This window comes from Moschus berezovskii, chromosome 22 (assembly GCF_049115385.1).
Source record: "Moschus berezovskii isolate FMDL1 chromosome 22, NW_MosBer_1.0, whole genome shotgun sequence".
NCBI lineage: Eukaryota > Metazoa > Chordata > Mammalia > Artiodactyla > Moschidae > Moschus > Moschus berezovskii.
Window position 1 is genome coordinate 6,517,022 of NC_142481.1, and position 14,670 is coordinate 6,531,691.

At 51.6% G+C, this 14,670-nt stretch overlaps 1 protein-coding gene across 8 annotated transcripts; it reads left to right on the plus strand.

The window, feature by feature from the left end:
- The first annotated feature begins 1,112 nt into the window (after nt 1-1,112).
- LOC129546455 (sialic acid-binding Ig-like lectin 6) lies at nt 1,113-14,470 on the plus strand. 8 transcript variants are annotated; one of them, XM_088830096.1, is made up of 8 exons: nt 1,113-1,710; nt 1,807-2,166; nt 2,298-2,576; nt 2,761-2,808; nt 3,929-4,186; nt 5,931-6,024; nt 6,412-6,487; nt 14,344-14,470. In XM_088830096.1, exons 1-8 carry the CDS (start codon nt 1,674-1,676, stop codon nt 14,458-14,460), a joined length of 1,269 nt encoding a protein of 422 aa, XP_088686222.1. In that variant the 5' UTR covers nt 1,113-1,673; the 3' UTR covers nt 14,461-14,470. The 8 variants fall into 8 exon arrangements, 5 of the variants coding, with proteins under 5 accessions (XP_088686222.1, XP_088686223.1, XP_088686224.1 ...); XR_016035781.1 differs by lacking the exon at nt 14,344-14,470 and adding an exon at nt 10,842-10,910 and having other exon boundaries at nt 1,115-1,710; nt 6,301-6,487; XR_016035779.1 differs by lacking the exon at nt 14,344-14,470 and adding an exon at nt 10,037-10,158 and having other exon boundaries at nt 1,115-1,710; nt 6,412-8,279.
- Nucleotides 14,471-14,670: the final 200 nt, after the last annotated feature.

Consider the following 14,670-nt stretch of genomic DNA (forward strand, 5'->3'; position numbering starts at 1 on the left):
CCCATGATTGAAGGAGAAAATACCTTCTTATCTCCATTCCAAATGCTCCAAGAGCCTGGGCTATTGGCCCCCATCCGAGGAAATGGTACAGGTAGTAAAGAAGTGTTCCTCTGGGGCAGTGATGGAGGGGGATTCCTACTGCTCAGGGCAGAAGTGGGGTCTTCAAGCTTAAATGGGAGAGGGCTAAAGGCGGTCAGTGGGATTCCACCCCCCCGACCCAACATTCACCTCACCTCTCTGCTCCCTGCTGTCTGGCTGCCGCCCCCTCTCTCCCCCCGGCAAAACTCTCACCTGGGTCACCAATAACCACCTGTTCTCTTCCTGACCAGGCCATCTCGATCACCACCACCACCAGCTCTCCCTACACCCCACAGTTAGGCTTAATCAGGGCGTGCGGGCATGCAGGCATGCGGGTTCCCACTGCCCTGCCCAGAGGTGAGTGTGTCTATGTGTCCACCTCCAGGGGCAGCTCTGCTACCTTCTCTGCCCCAGCTGCCCAGCCTAGACCTGCTGCACAATCATCCTGGTCTTGGCGGTGGCACTTCCATCCCCCGCGTCTCTAGAGTCAGGGCTCAGAGAGTCACTCTAGACGCCTCTCTCTCCCTCCAGCCCCCCACACCTCCCCTCAAATCTCACTTCCTCAAAGTGTCTTCAGTGGCGTCCCGTCTCCATCCCCCAGGCTGCTATCTCCCCGCAGGCGTGGTTCTCTTCTTCCCAATCACAGAAGCTTCCTCTTGGCCTCCAGCCTCTCCCTTCCAGCTTTTCCCTACACTGGCTTCAGGGAGATCATGTTATACCTATATGACTCTGTCCCGCTTCTGCTCAAGAACCTTCCTTGGCTCCCAGTTGCCTTTAAATAAAGCTCAGGTTTGTTTTGTCTTCCCCCCCTCATTTGAGCTAGTTGAGGGTGTCTTTTTTGTTTATAAAAAGAACATTCTGGCCGTGTTGGGTCTTAGTAGCGGCACACGGGCTTCTCTCTAGTTGTGGCACGCAGGCTCCAGAGCGCGCAGGCTTCAGTAGTTGTGGCACATGGGCTTGGCTGCCCCAGGCATGTGGGATCTTAGTTCCCCAACCAGGGAGCGAACCCACGTCCCCTGTGCTGCAAGGTGGATTCTTAACCACTGGACCGCCAGGGAAGCCCCCAGATCCGTCCTGTTTTGTGTTAGTTTGCGAATGGATGAATGACTCAGGTAAAGGCGTGTGTTGCTTCTCTTGCCTCACCCACACCTTCTTCTGCCCCGGTGCCCACACAGGGTATCTCCAGTTCCATCCCTGACAGGCCGCCTCCACGAGGATTCCCCAGGCCATGCCTCTCAGGGAGCTGGATAGGGGAGCCCCGTCACCCAGTGCAGGAAACAGGGCAGGAGCCCAGGAGGCAGGCCTCGGGGGCTTCTGTCCTTCCTCGCCGCCTCACTCAGGCAAGCCCCTTGCCTGCTCTGACCCTCAGGGGTCACCTTCCGATGCAGAAACGGCAGAATGATCTCAGCGGGGCCGACCACAGCTGACTCTCTAAGCCTGAAGTTTCCTCTTAGGGGCTTGTGGGCTTGTGGCCTGGCATCCTCGCCGCAGCTTCCTGTCTGAAGGAAGCTGCACCCACCCCTTATCTGCAGCTTGGCCTTCTCTTTCAGAGGGATCCAGAAGGCAGATCCTGCCCCGGGGGACATCAGGAAGGGATGCAGCTGTTGCTGCTGCTGCCGGTGCTGTGGGGAGGTGAGTGGGCCGAGGGGCACGGGGAACCTCCCCCCACACACACACACACTGGGGCGAGGCACTGGAGCTCCAGACTGACTCTCTCCCTCTGCCCAGCACCCCGAGCTCAGCGCCTGGAACTGCGGCAGAATGTGACAGCGCAGGAGGGCCTGTGTGTCCTTCTGCCCTGCACGTTTCCCGAGCCCCGGGTTTCCTTTGGAAAGATCTACATGTTTTGGTTCCGGGAAGGGGCAGATACAAACCGCGATCCCCCGGTGGCCACGAACAAGCCGAAGCAGAAGCTGCGTGAGGGGACCCAGGGGAGATTCTCCCTCCCCGGGGAGCCCCAGGCCAGAAACTGCAGCCTGAGCATCACGGATGTCAACGTAGGGGACAGCGGGACATACTTCTTTCAAGTCGAGACACGTTTCAGTAAATTCCCATATCGAAACAAGATGTTCTTTCTGAACGTGACAGGTACGGTAGGGGCGCTCAGGGGAAGAAAGGGGCACCGGAAACCAGGGCTGGGGTGGGGACACCGCGACAAGACCCCGAGGCAGGCTAACGACATGCCAAGGGGGCCCTATCCTTCTCTCTGCCCTCACCAGCCCTCACCCGCCAGCCCCACGTCCGCACCCCGGGGGCCCTGGAGCCCGGCCGCCCCGGGAACCTGACCTGCTCCGTGCCCTGGGCCTGTGAGCGGGCCACGCCCCCCATCTTCTCCTGGACGTCAGCTGCCCCCAGCTCCCTGGGCCCCAGGACCCCCTTCTCGTCGGTGCTCACCCTCACCCCACGGCCCCAGGACCACGGCACCAGGCTCACCTGCCAGGTGAAGTTCCCCAGAAGCGGGGCGGTGGTGGAGCGGACCATCTTGCTCAATGTCACCTGTGAGTGGGGGGTGAGGACGCCCGGGGGGCCTGAGGGTGTGCGGGCAGGGGGAGCCGGGGTGGGCCTTGACATCCGGGTCTTGCAGCTGAACAGGAAGGGACGCCCTCTCGGTTGTTTCCATGGCACCAGTGCCCGCCCACTCCCTCGCCACAAATGTTGATTCTGCTTATCCTTCTGTCACAGATGCTCCACAGCACGTGGCCATCAGCATCTTCCAAGGAAACAGGATAGGTAAGAAGAAACCTCTCCCCTCCAGAGTGGGGACGGAACCCAGATCTCTGCCAGGACAGAGCTTCGTTGAACCTCAGAGGACTTTTTGCTCAGTCCTGTTAGACTCTTTGCGACCCCATGGACTATAGCCCGCCAGGCTCCTCTGTCCATGAGATTTCCCAGGCAAGAATGCTTGGAGTAGGTTGCCATTTCCTCCTCCAGGGGATCTTCCCCACCCAGGGATCGAACCCACGACTCATGCGTCTTCTGCATTGGCAGGCGGATTCTTTACCACTAGTGCCACCTGGGAAGCCCCCTCAGAGGACTAAGTGGAATATATTTGAGGGTCCAGCTATTGAGGTCAGATACAGGGAGGGCTGGGGGAACGGGGGCAGGGGTCAGAATCCTGAAAGCTCAGCTCCCTGAAGTTGACCTTCAGCTCACCCACAGCTTTCTTTGGCTAAATTCAAAGGAAGATGTCACATTCTTTTTGCTTTCTCTCTGATGTTTTGTTTTTTTTTTGGGGGGGGCCGGTCAGCAGTTGGCCACACAATGCAGCATGCAGGATCTTAGTTCCCTGACCAGGGATCAAACCCGTGTCCCCTGCAGTGGAAGTGTGGAGTCCTAACCACTGGACCACCAAGCAAACCCCCTATGATGTTTTACCACCTTTTGTTTTCTCTTCTTTGGCCCGTAACTACATTTGCTCACTGTATCCTTGTCCACCAGGTCTTCCCTGGTGGCTCAGATGGTAAAGAACCTGCCCACAATACAGCAGACCCGGGTTTGATCCCTGGGTCAAGAAGATCCCCTGGAGGAGGGCATGGCAACCCACTCCAGTATTCTTGCCTGGAGAATCCCATGGACAGAGGAGCCTGGAGGGCTACAGTCCATGGGGTTGCAAAGAGTCGAACACGACTGAGCGTCTCAAACACACACATCCTTGGCCTGAGCCCTCTATGCCCCAGCTGATGGACAGTCTGGGCAGCTCCAGGGAAACTGCTGGGACTTCTTCTGAATGCCTGTGGTTCAGACTCTGCCGGCCTCCTCCCCAGAGCTAGTGCACACATTGCAGGAAGAGAGAGGTGCCAGCTTTGCCCAGCCCATCTCTCTGTCTCTCTGCCCTTCTCTTCCCCTGAAGCCCTCAAGATTCTGCAGAACACCTCTTCCCTTCCTGTCCAAGAGGGCCAGGCACTGCAGCTGCTATGTGTTGCTGATAGCAACCCCCCTGCACAGCTGAGCTGGTTCTGGGGGTCTCCCGCCCTGGAGACCACCCCCATCTCGAGCACTGGGGTCCTGGAGCTGCCTCTTGTAGGGGCAGCAGAAGAAGGAGAGTTCACCTGCCAGGCTCAGAACCCGCTTGGCTCCCAAAATATCTCCCTGAGCCTCTCTTTGGTCTGTGAGTGTGGGGTTCCCTGGGGACAGGATGACGGGGTTCCAGGGAGGGGAGAGGCACCCCTGATCCCTCCCATGTCTCCCCACATCCCCCCTGCAACTGCTGGGCCCCTCCTGCTCCCAGGAGGATGAGGGTCTGCGCTGCAGCTGCTCCTCCTGAGCCCGGCCGGCCCCTTCCCTGTGCTGGTGGCTGGGCGAGGGGCTGCTGGCGGAGGAGCTCAGCAATGCCTCCTTCGAGGTCAGCTCCAGCTCTGCTGGGCCCTGGGCCAACAGCTCCCTGAGCCTCCGCCAGGGGCTCAGCTCCAGCCTCAGCCTCAGCTGCAAGGCCCTGAACATCCATGGGGCCCGGAGTGGGTCTGTCCTGCTGCTGCCAGGTCAGGGGTCTGCCGAGGGGTGATGCCCTAGAGAAGAGGAGCCTGGATCCTTATATGAGTCTGCTAGGGCAGCCAGAACAAAGCACCTCCAACTAGGGGCTTAAACAGATACACCTCCCAGTTCTGGAGGCTAGAAGCCTGGGATCAAGGTGTCAGCAGGGTTGATTCCATCCCAGGCTGTGAGAATTGTTCCAGGGCTCTCCCTGAGGCTTCTGGCAGTTTTGCTGGCAACCTTTGGTGTTCCTTGGCTCGTAGGAGCATCGCCCCCATCTCTGCTTTCATGTTTGTGTCTGTGAGTGCTCAGTCGCGTCAGTTGTGTCCGACTCTTTGTGACCACATAGACTGCAGCCCACCAGGCTCCTCTGTCCATGGGATTCTCCAGGCGAGAATACTGGAGTGGGTTGCCATGCCCTCCTCCAGGGGAATCTTCCTGACCCAGGGATTGAACCCACAGCCCCTCCGCAGCTGCTGGACCCCCCCCTGCATTTGGGGGCAGGTTCTGCCTGGATGAGGGTCTCCTGCATTGGGGGGCAGGTTCTTTTTCATTAGCGCCACTGGGACGCCTCCCCACCCCCGCTTTCATAGTCACATGGCATTATTCTGCCTGCATATGCCTGTGTCCAAATCTCCCCTTTTTAGGACATCAGTCATATTGGATTAGCCCCTGCTGATCTCATGTTTTTTAATTAACTTACTTCTGGCTGTGCTGGGTCTTCGTTGCTATGGGGGCTTTCTCTAATTGTGGAGACTTGTGGTGCTCGGGCTTCTCATTGTGGTGGCTTCTTTTGTTGCAGAGCGCGGGCTCTAGGGAGCAAGGGCTTTGGTCGTTACAGCTCTCGGGCTCTAGAGGACTGACTCAATAGTTGTGGTGCAGGGGCTTAGCTGCTCTGAGGCATGTGAGATCTTCCTGGACCAGGGATTGAACCTGTGTCACCCACATTGGCTGGCAGACTCCTTCCCACTGAGTCACCAGGAGGCCCTGCTGGGCCTTCATTTTAACTTGATTACCTCAGTAAAGACCTCTTCTCCAAATATGGTGACATTCTGAGTGACTAGGGGTGAGGGGACTTCGATATATGAACTTGGGGGAGGGAAGCACAAGTCAACCTGAACAGCCACAGAGGGATGGACTTGGAGGAGGGGCACCCCAGGGCCCCAGCTGGCGTGGCTGGTGGTGGAAGATTCTCAGTCCTGAGTCTAGGGGAAGGAGCTGGCCTCAGTGTCTACAGGGTGATGGAAATGTCCAGTGACTGAGTCTTGGATAGGAAGTCAAGGGGGAGGCGAGTATACTAACAGAACACAGAGAGGGGTGGCCTGTTGGGAAGATGCCATGTATTGGGGTTGGAGTTTAAACAAGATTCAAATTGTCTACAGATAAACCACAACCCAGGGCCGGCAAGGTCCTGGGAGCAGTCGGGGGAGCTAGCATCACGGTCCTGCTTTTTCTCTGCCTGTATCTCATCTTCAGGTGAGAGGGGGCTCCAGGGTGGAGGGAGAAGCCCAGGGTGGGAAGGGCTCAGGGTCATGGAATCTCAGAAAACCTGAGCTGGAGGGCCGGGGACTGGTTGGAAAGACCCAAGACAGAGAAAAAAGGCTGAGTGATGGCATGAATCAGCCTGTAAGCAACTGGACCAAGCCTGGGGGTTTCTTCCCCAGTCCCAGTCCAGCTCTTGGGTTGTCCAGTTGGGAGCACCTGGACACTGGATCCACTGCCACCTCCTCCCTCATTCCATGCCCTTCATAGGGAGGAGGGGATGGTCTGCCTACCCATGGATGTTCCACCACCAGCCACGCCAGCTGGGGCCCTGGGGTGCCCCAAATTAGCAGGCTGAAAAGCCCGGGGCTATTCCCTTAGAGTGAAGACCCGCAGAAAGACCCAGCCAGTGCAAAGCATGGACGATATGAACCACGCCATGGGCTCAGGCTCCAGGGTGAGCAATGCAGCAGGCAGTCCCATTCAGTCTATCCCTTGTGGGTGGTAGCCCTGGTCCAAGCCCTTGGCATTTCCCTATTAACATCCAGCACTCCCTGGAATTCCACGTGGGGTTTAAAACTACTGATTCAACTGCTCTAGCGCTGCTGCTTCTGATGAAATATGTAGATAGTTTAGGTTGGTTGGTTGGGGGGTATTTTGCTTGGTATGTCAGATTATCGTATTATCTGAGGGCTTTAGCCTTTTCTTTTCACGTTGATTATGGGGAAGAGAATTGGCCCAAACCTAGCCTGTGTCAGACTCACTGAGGACAGGGAAGCAGGGTAGAGAGCCTGAGGCACCCCAGCACCACAGTTCATCCCTCCTGATGGGTATTTTTCAAATCCACCACCCTGCTATTGACTATTGACTTTAATGAGATATTGTTGGGTAGTCGCGAGGTCGTGTCCGACTTTTGCGACCCCATGGACCATAGCTTGCCAGGCTCCTCTGTCCATGGGATTCTCCAGGCAAGAATACTGGGGTGGGTTGCCATTTCCCTCTCCAGAGGATCTTCCCCACTCAGGGATTGAACCCATGTCTCCTGAAATGGCAGGCAGATTCTTTACCATTGAGTCACCAGGGAAGCCCATATAGAGGTATTTACACAGTTTAAGTACGAAGTTAAACAAACTTTGACAAAAGCATACATCCCATAACCATGTCCCCAGTCAAGATAGGGAACGTTTCCATCAGGGCCCCAAATTCTTTTATTCCCCTTCTCATTCAACCTCCACCCCTTTCCAGCAATCACTGACTTCTATCATTATTGATTCATTTTGTCCATTCTCGAATGTCATATAAATGGAATCATGCAATGCTCACTCTCTGTATATGGCCTCTAGTGTTTTATTAAAAGATGTAAAATCCTAAATGTGGATGCCCCCAATAATGGAGCATTGTCTCTCAAAATAAATCAATGAACGCAGACAGAGTTGCAAGGAGAAATAGGCACATCCACAGTTAGGGTTGATTATCTCAAAACTCCTCTCTCAGCAACTGGCAGAACAAGAAGACAGAAAATCAGGTTTTAAATTTAATTTACATATTTCCCCCTGCAGTTTCTCCTTGGTTAATCTTGGGTAATGGAATCCTTAGTGTGCGTTCAATCCCCGTTTTGTCAGAAATCATGAGATATCTTTTCCGTTATTTTACTTTCAAATTTTCAGTACACTTCTTTTCTTTTTCTAATGAGTGTCTCTTTGAGTCAGTATAGCATCATGGTTCAAAGCATATACTCTGGAGCTTGACTGCTTGCATTCAAATCCTATCTTATTTACAAGCTATGTGACCTTGGACAAAGGGTGTGCTCTCTCTGACCTCTATTTATTTTCTGTGACATGGGATTATTATTAATATTGGGACTTCCCTGGTGGTCCTGTGGTTAAGACTTATTGTAACAAGGCAAGAATACTGGAGTGTGTAGCCATTCCCTTCTCCAGGGGATCTTCCTGACCCAGGAATCAAACCCAGGTCTCCCTCCCTGCATGCAGATTCTATACCATCTGAGCCACCAGGGAAGATCAGAATAGTTATGAGGCATGATTAGAAGCCTCTCTGGCATGTATGAAGCAAGTTCTCCTGATAACCAATCAGAACCTTTCCCTCCTCTGCTGCTGCTGCTGCTAAGTCACTGCAGTTGTGTCTGACTCCTAGCGACCCTGTGGACTGCAGCCCTCCAGGCCCCCCGTCCCTGGGGCTCTCCAGGCGAGAATGCGGAGTGGGCGCCGTTGCCTTCCCCTCCCCCTCTAGTAAGTTCCAAAGGCAGTTTGCTGCTGTTGTTGTTACTTTACTCCCTGTTGCCTTCCCAGCGCCTAGAGGAACGCCTAGCTCGTAACTCACAGCAGGTGCTCAATATTTCTGGAATAAGTCATTGGTTAACCGTGTCGCTGAATCTCCTTTGCTGACGAAAGTCGCTGTCTCTATCTTTTGACTGGTGAGGTTCATCCGTACACAAATACTTCACTCACAGTTATTAACAGACATGTTTTTTTCCTTTCTGTGTTTTGGCTGTAGTAGATTTAAACTATTAACTTACTTATTTTCACCTTGCTTTCCCTTAATATGGGCAGCCTTCTCCCTATCTTCTAAAATAGCCATTTTCAGGGGAATTCCCTGGTGGTCCAGTGGTTAGGATTTGGCAGTTTCACTGCAGGGGGGCCTGGGTTTGACCCCTGGTCAGGGGAACTAAAATCCTGCAAGCCGTGTGGTGTGGCCGAAAAAATAAAGTAAAATAACCATTTCCTCGGACTTCCCAGGTGGCTCAGCTGATAAAGAATCCGCCTACAATGCAGGAGACCCGGGTTCAGTCCCTGAGTTGCGAAGATCCCCTGGAGAAGGGAATGGCTACCCACTCTGGTATTCTGGCCTGGAGAATTCCATGGACTATAGTCCATGGGGTCGCAAAGAGTTGGAAATGACTGGGCGACTTTCACTTTCGGCTCAGTGGTAAAGAATCTGACTGCCAGTGCAGGAGATGCAGGTTCAATCCCTGGGTCAGAAAGATCCCCTGGAGGAGGAAAGGGCAATCCACTCTGCTATTCTTACCTGGAAAATCCCATGGACAGAGGAGCCTGGCAGGCTACAGTTCACAGGGTCACAAAAGAGTCATGACTTAGTGACTAAACAACAACAGCAACCATTTTCTCCTAATCTGAGAATGATTGTCTGCCTCTCTTTGCTACTCTTTGAGGGTTTCTAGTTCATGCTCCTATAGCCTGAGGGTGTTGCAGGCAGGAAGCCGATATAAGTGAGGGTATCTGGTTACCATTTTTATTGCAGGATCTGATCTCTACTCTGTCTTCTAGAACCTGCCCACCCCCGCCCTTGCTTTACATTTCAAAATATCTTCTATCAAATTTAGACCTTGAGATGTTTTTGTCTATTAACTGCTTCTCCTAGAAAACCATAAGCAGGATTTCTCTGATTTCCCTGTGGTCCAATGCTTAAGACTCCAAGTTTCCATGGCAGGGGAAATCTGTTTGATCCTTGGCCAGGGAACTAAGATTTTGCAAGCTGTGTGGTGTGGCCAAAACAAACAAAACCACCCCCTCAAAAGAAAAAAAAAAACACATAACACCACACACTGCATAATATGAGGGACTGTGTCTGCTTTTTCCATCACTCCACACACACCTCCTGCACACACAGCCTGAACAAAGGACAGCACCCTAGTTGGAAAGAACTGGTTTTGAGTCCTGGCTCAGGGGTGCATCTATAGATGTGTGTCTTCAGGAAAACAATGTGTATAATCTCTCTTAGCCTTAATTTTACTATTTCTAAGACACATATGACAATAGTAGTCTCTCCTAGCATTTTTAAAGAATATAATGTGATTCATGTAAACACTCACAAAGGCCCAGTCAATCTGAATTAACTATGGCTGAACAAATGAATGGGCAAATGATAAAAGTTCCATCAGTTCCAATTCCATTCCATCATCTTTGGCTCCATAGTTCTCCCAGACACTGTTGCCTGGATCTGAATCCTTTCTCCTCCTTCCTCTCAGGAACGCCAGCCCCAGTTCTGGACAGACCCCCCTGCAGACCACCCCACCCCTGTTGGGGCTGGCCACATCTCAAGAAATGAACAAGAGCCTCACTATGCTTTCCTCCAGTTTCACAAGCCGAAGCCTCAGAAACAGGAAGGCACTCACACTGAGTACTCAGAGATCAAGATACACAAGTGAGGAATTCTTTTCTCATGGTCTGGAGCCTGAAAGTCTGAGATCAAGGTGTCGGCAGGCTTGGTTCCCTCTGAGCCCGCTCTCCTTGGCTTGGAGACAGTTGTCTTCTCCCTGTGTCTCCACAGGTCTCCCCTCTGTGTGTTTCTGTGTCCTAATTCATTCTTCTTATGAGGACACGAGTTTTCAGCCTGTAACACTCAGCCTCCAATCATTTAAAATCAAATGACCTTCTTGGTGGTGGTCAGAATCCCCTGGTATGGGTGAAAGACCATAGGACTTGTGACCAAATGTTGTTGCTGTTCAGCTGCTAAAATCGTGTCCAACTCTTTGCAATCTCATGAACTGTAGCACACCAGGCTTCCCTGGCTATCTTCCCTAACTATCTTCTTGAGCTTGCTCAAACTCATGTCCACTGAGTCATTGATGCTATCCAACCATCTCATCCTCTGTCGCCCCCTTCTTCTTCTGCCCTCAATCTTTCCCAGCATCAGGGTCTTTTCCATTGAGTCAGCTCTTCCCATCAGGTGGCCAAAGTATTGGAGCTTCAGTTTCAGCATCATACCTTCCAATGAATATTCAGGGTTGATTTCCTTTAGGATTGACTGATTTGATCTCCTTGCTGTTCAAGGGACTCTCAAGAGTCTTCTCCAGCACCACAGTTCAAAAGCATCAGTTCTTCAGCGCTCAGCCTTCTTTATGGTCCACCTATCACATCCATATGTGACTACTGAAAAAACCGTAGCTTTGACTAGACGGACCTTTGTGCAATCTGCTGCCCAGGAGTGGAGGGCTGTGACCAAAAGGACTCGGGTCAGGTTCATTTATGTCACTCATCAAATGAGTCACTTTATCTCTCTGTGCCTCACTTTACTGTTCTGTGAGGAGGGAAACCATTCCTGTCTAGCTAGGCTGTTGTGAAAGAGCAATGAAAGTATACACAGAAAACAGGTAATGAAGATCCTGACACAAAGCTTTTTGTGGACTCTGAACACATAAATTTTTTCACTGACAACTTCTCCTAAGGCTTGGGGGGGCCAGTTACAGAACTGGAAATCAGGCAATGATGGCTGCTCTTACAACTTCTATTAAGCAATATATTGTATATTCTCTCCAGTGCAATAAATGCAAGAACCAGAAATAAGAGTTATCCGATTCATAAAAGAAGTAAAACAGTCCTTATTCACAGATGATGTAATAATTGTGTGCCTAGAAATTCTAAAGTTATCCACAAAGAAACTGCTAAGACCAAGCATAGAGTCTGTTTTTGTTTAGTTGCTAAGTTGTGTCTGACTCATTTGTGTCCTGATGGACTGTAGCCCGCCAGGCTCCTCTGCCCATGGGATTTCCCAGGCAAGAATACTGGAGTGGGTTGCCATTTCCTTCTCCAGGGGTCTTACCAACCCAGGGATCAAACCTGGGTCTCCTGCACTGGCAGGCAGATTCTTTGCCACTGAGCCACCTGGGAAGCCCGGATAGAGTTCAGCCAGGTGTTAAGGTACTTATTCAAATTGCAAAGTTCCTTTGTAAATCTATGTCTTGGCCAAAGGCAATTAGAAATTGAATATTTTTTTAAAGACGTAGTTTACAGTTACATGACATGTGAAATGAATTGAAATGTATGTAAGTCCTGTATATTGAGTACATTAAAATATTGCTTAAAGAAATGAAAGAAGACCTAAATAAATGGAGCTATGTACCATGTTCATGGATTGGAAGACTAGATATTGTTATGAGATCAGATGGATAAATTCAGTGCAATCTCAAATTCTGAGTGAGAGCTTTGGTAGAACTTGACGAGCTGGATTCTAAAATGTACATGGAATATATTGCACCGTAGGTCATTAGAGCTGGGAAGGAGATTAACACGATTTTACGCAATCCTTTCATTCGTAGGTGCCCTCAGTGTTACAAAGTCCCAGGCCCTAGAAAGGGGACCACAGTATTGAAGCGGAATGCTTTAGTGTGTTCTTCAGACCCAGCATACTTTCCTGAGGATTGAATAAGATGTCTTTCATTCTATTTTCACTCTTTGCATTGTAGTTAAGAAGAGCAGTTCATGGAAAGGAGTACGGTTTGTAAGGTCGCGGAAACGGGCATCTCAAGCTGTAAGGAAATAACCCAGACACCAAGGGAAAGTTACAGGCTTTATTGGCAGTGAGCTCCCGGGCAGAACCCACTGACCACAAGAATGGCCACGAGGAGTTCTGCCCCAACAAAGGCAGGGTGTGACTTTTATGCCTTCAGGGCAGGAAGTGGCATCATATAACCTGGACAGGCCTAAAATAAGGTAAAGCTCGGGAACACGAGATTGCAAATGGTCAGCTAGTTGAGATGGTGAGACCGGGTTGGTCACTCTGGAGGTCAGGAAGGGGGTTAGATCTTGGCAGAGGGTTATTACGTCAGAGATTCCTCAGCGGTTTGGCGGGACTTTTTCCCTCGGGCGGGGGATGGAGAGGGGAAGAAGGAGCCAAGATAGCCACCGGGAAGGGGAAGCAGAGAAGGCCACCAGGGTCCGACCTTACACGGTTGGCTTGGGGAGAAGGGAATAGAGAAGGGTCTTAGAAAAATGGCAGAGGGGATAAAAAGACTCAGTATCTAAGGAAAGGATTGTGCATTATAAACTCAAGAGAAGACAAAGCAACGTGTTTCAGAAAAATAAAGCAAACAGTGGGAATGTCCTAAGACATTATGAAAACCGACAATAAACCCATTTAATGAGCCTCCTCTCCAGTGCCTGTCCTACTTTCCCACCACTTCCTCCGCACCCACCAGCTACACAAGAGGAACATTCTTCCCTATATTCAGGGGCAAGACTCTCGCCCAACAAATCCTGATGGTTCCCAGTGGTGGATGGTTCCTAGGCCTGGCAGTCCTAATTCTATGTGTCCAGAGCATCAAAGCCCCCCAGCAGAGGGGTTTGCATGAGCAAAGCCCGAGAGGCAGGGCAGAGCCTGTCGTGTACTGGAACAGTGAGAGGAAGTAACTCAGGGGGAAGGGCTTTGTGGCAACCAGTCACGGAGGCCATGGGGGCAACTGTGGTAACCCTACAACCCCAACCCACAAAAAAAAATCACAGCTGCCTCCGAGTGCTCACCATATTCTAGACACTCTGCTGGGTTAAGCGCACTATCCCACTTACTTCTCGTGACCTCCCCCCCTGAGGCTCCTGATCACACCCCTCCCGCCAACTCCTAGTTTTCTGGTTTCCTGATGCCCCACCCAGCTCCCTGCTGGAGGGTGAGGAGAGAGTCCTGGTGTGTCAAGTTCACCTTGCTCTCTCCTCTCAGGAGCAAACAGAGTACATCCCTGTGCTTTTGGAGGAACAAAGGACAGGACAGATGAAGGAAATCTGTCCCCGTATTTACAGGAAACATTACTAGAACTTAAGGATTCAGAAAGTTTGAAACGAGATGGCAGAAGATACGTGGTGCAAGTACTAAGCGTGAAAAGCTGATGTCGTTGTCCTAACATAAGATGGAGGTTTTCTGCTGTTGTCGTTCGTTCGTCTGTTTTGTTTTAGCCATGCTGTGCAGTTTGCAGGGATCTTAGTTTCCCAACCAGGGATTGAACCCTAGCCCTGGGCAGTGATAGTCCTAACCACTGGACCACCAGGGAATTCCCTGGGTGAGTTTTTTGATGCCAAAGGCATTAAGAAGGAGCACTTCATAAAGAGCAAAGGTTTAAGTCCCTCTCCGCCTCAAATATAAAATGCTAAACATGTTCAGTTCAGTCGCTCAGTCGTGTCCGACTCTTTGCGACCCCATGAATCACAGCACGCCAGGCCGCCCTGTCCGTCACCAAATCCCGGAGTTCACACAAACTCATGTCCATCAAGTTGGTGATGCCATCCAGCCATCTCATTCTCTGTCGTCCCCTTCTCCTCCTGCCCCCAATCCTTCCCAGCATCAGACTCTTTTCCAGTGAGTCAGCTCGTCGCATGAGGTGGCCAAAGTATTGGAGTTTCAGCTTTAGCATCAGTCCTTCCGATGAACACCCAGGACTGAGCTCCTTTAGAATGGACTGGTTGGATCTCCTTGCAGTCCAAGGGACTCTAAACATGTATGCATCTACAAATGGAGCTTCAAAATAAATAAAACAAATATTCACAGAATTACAATTCCTCTTCACAGGGAGCTCCAAATGCTGGGACACTTACTGGCTCTCCACTGGACGGTGCCTCAAGCTTGTGTGACACTGAGGGAGGGTGGACAGTTGACCTCCTCGCCCCCCACCTCCCATGTCCTTAGGTCCCAACTTGGCTGGACTGATCTTCACAAACACCTACTAGCTGTGACTCAGGGGGTCTGGCCAGAAGGGACTCTTTGTCGCTTTGCAGAAAATGAACCCTGAGGGGAAGGGCATTGACAGGGAGGTGGGAGGTGGGACTCTGGCCCAGCATCGGATGTGAATCTGTGCAAGTCTCTCACCTTCCTTGGCCAGCCTCCCCAGGAGTGGAC

Coding starts and splice junctions, on each gene's coding strand:
- LOC129546455 (XM_088830094.1), top strand. CDS start 1,674: ATGCAGCTGTTGCTGCTGCTGCCGGTGCTGTGGGGAG. Junction 1,711..1,806: donor GCTGCCGGTGCTGTGGGGAG/GTGAGTGGGCCG, acceptor CCCTCTGCCCAG/CACCCCGAGCTCAGCGCCTG. Junction 4,187..5,930: donor CCTGAGCCTCTCTTTGGTCT/GTGAGTGTGGGG, acceptor AATTGTCTACAG/ATAAACCACAACCCAGGGCC.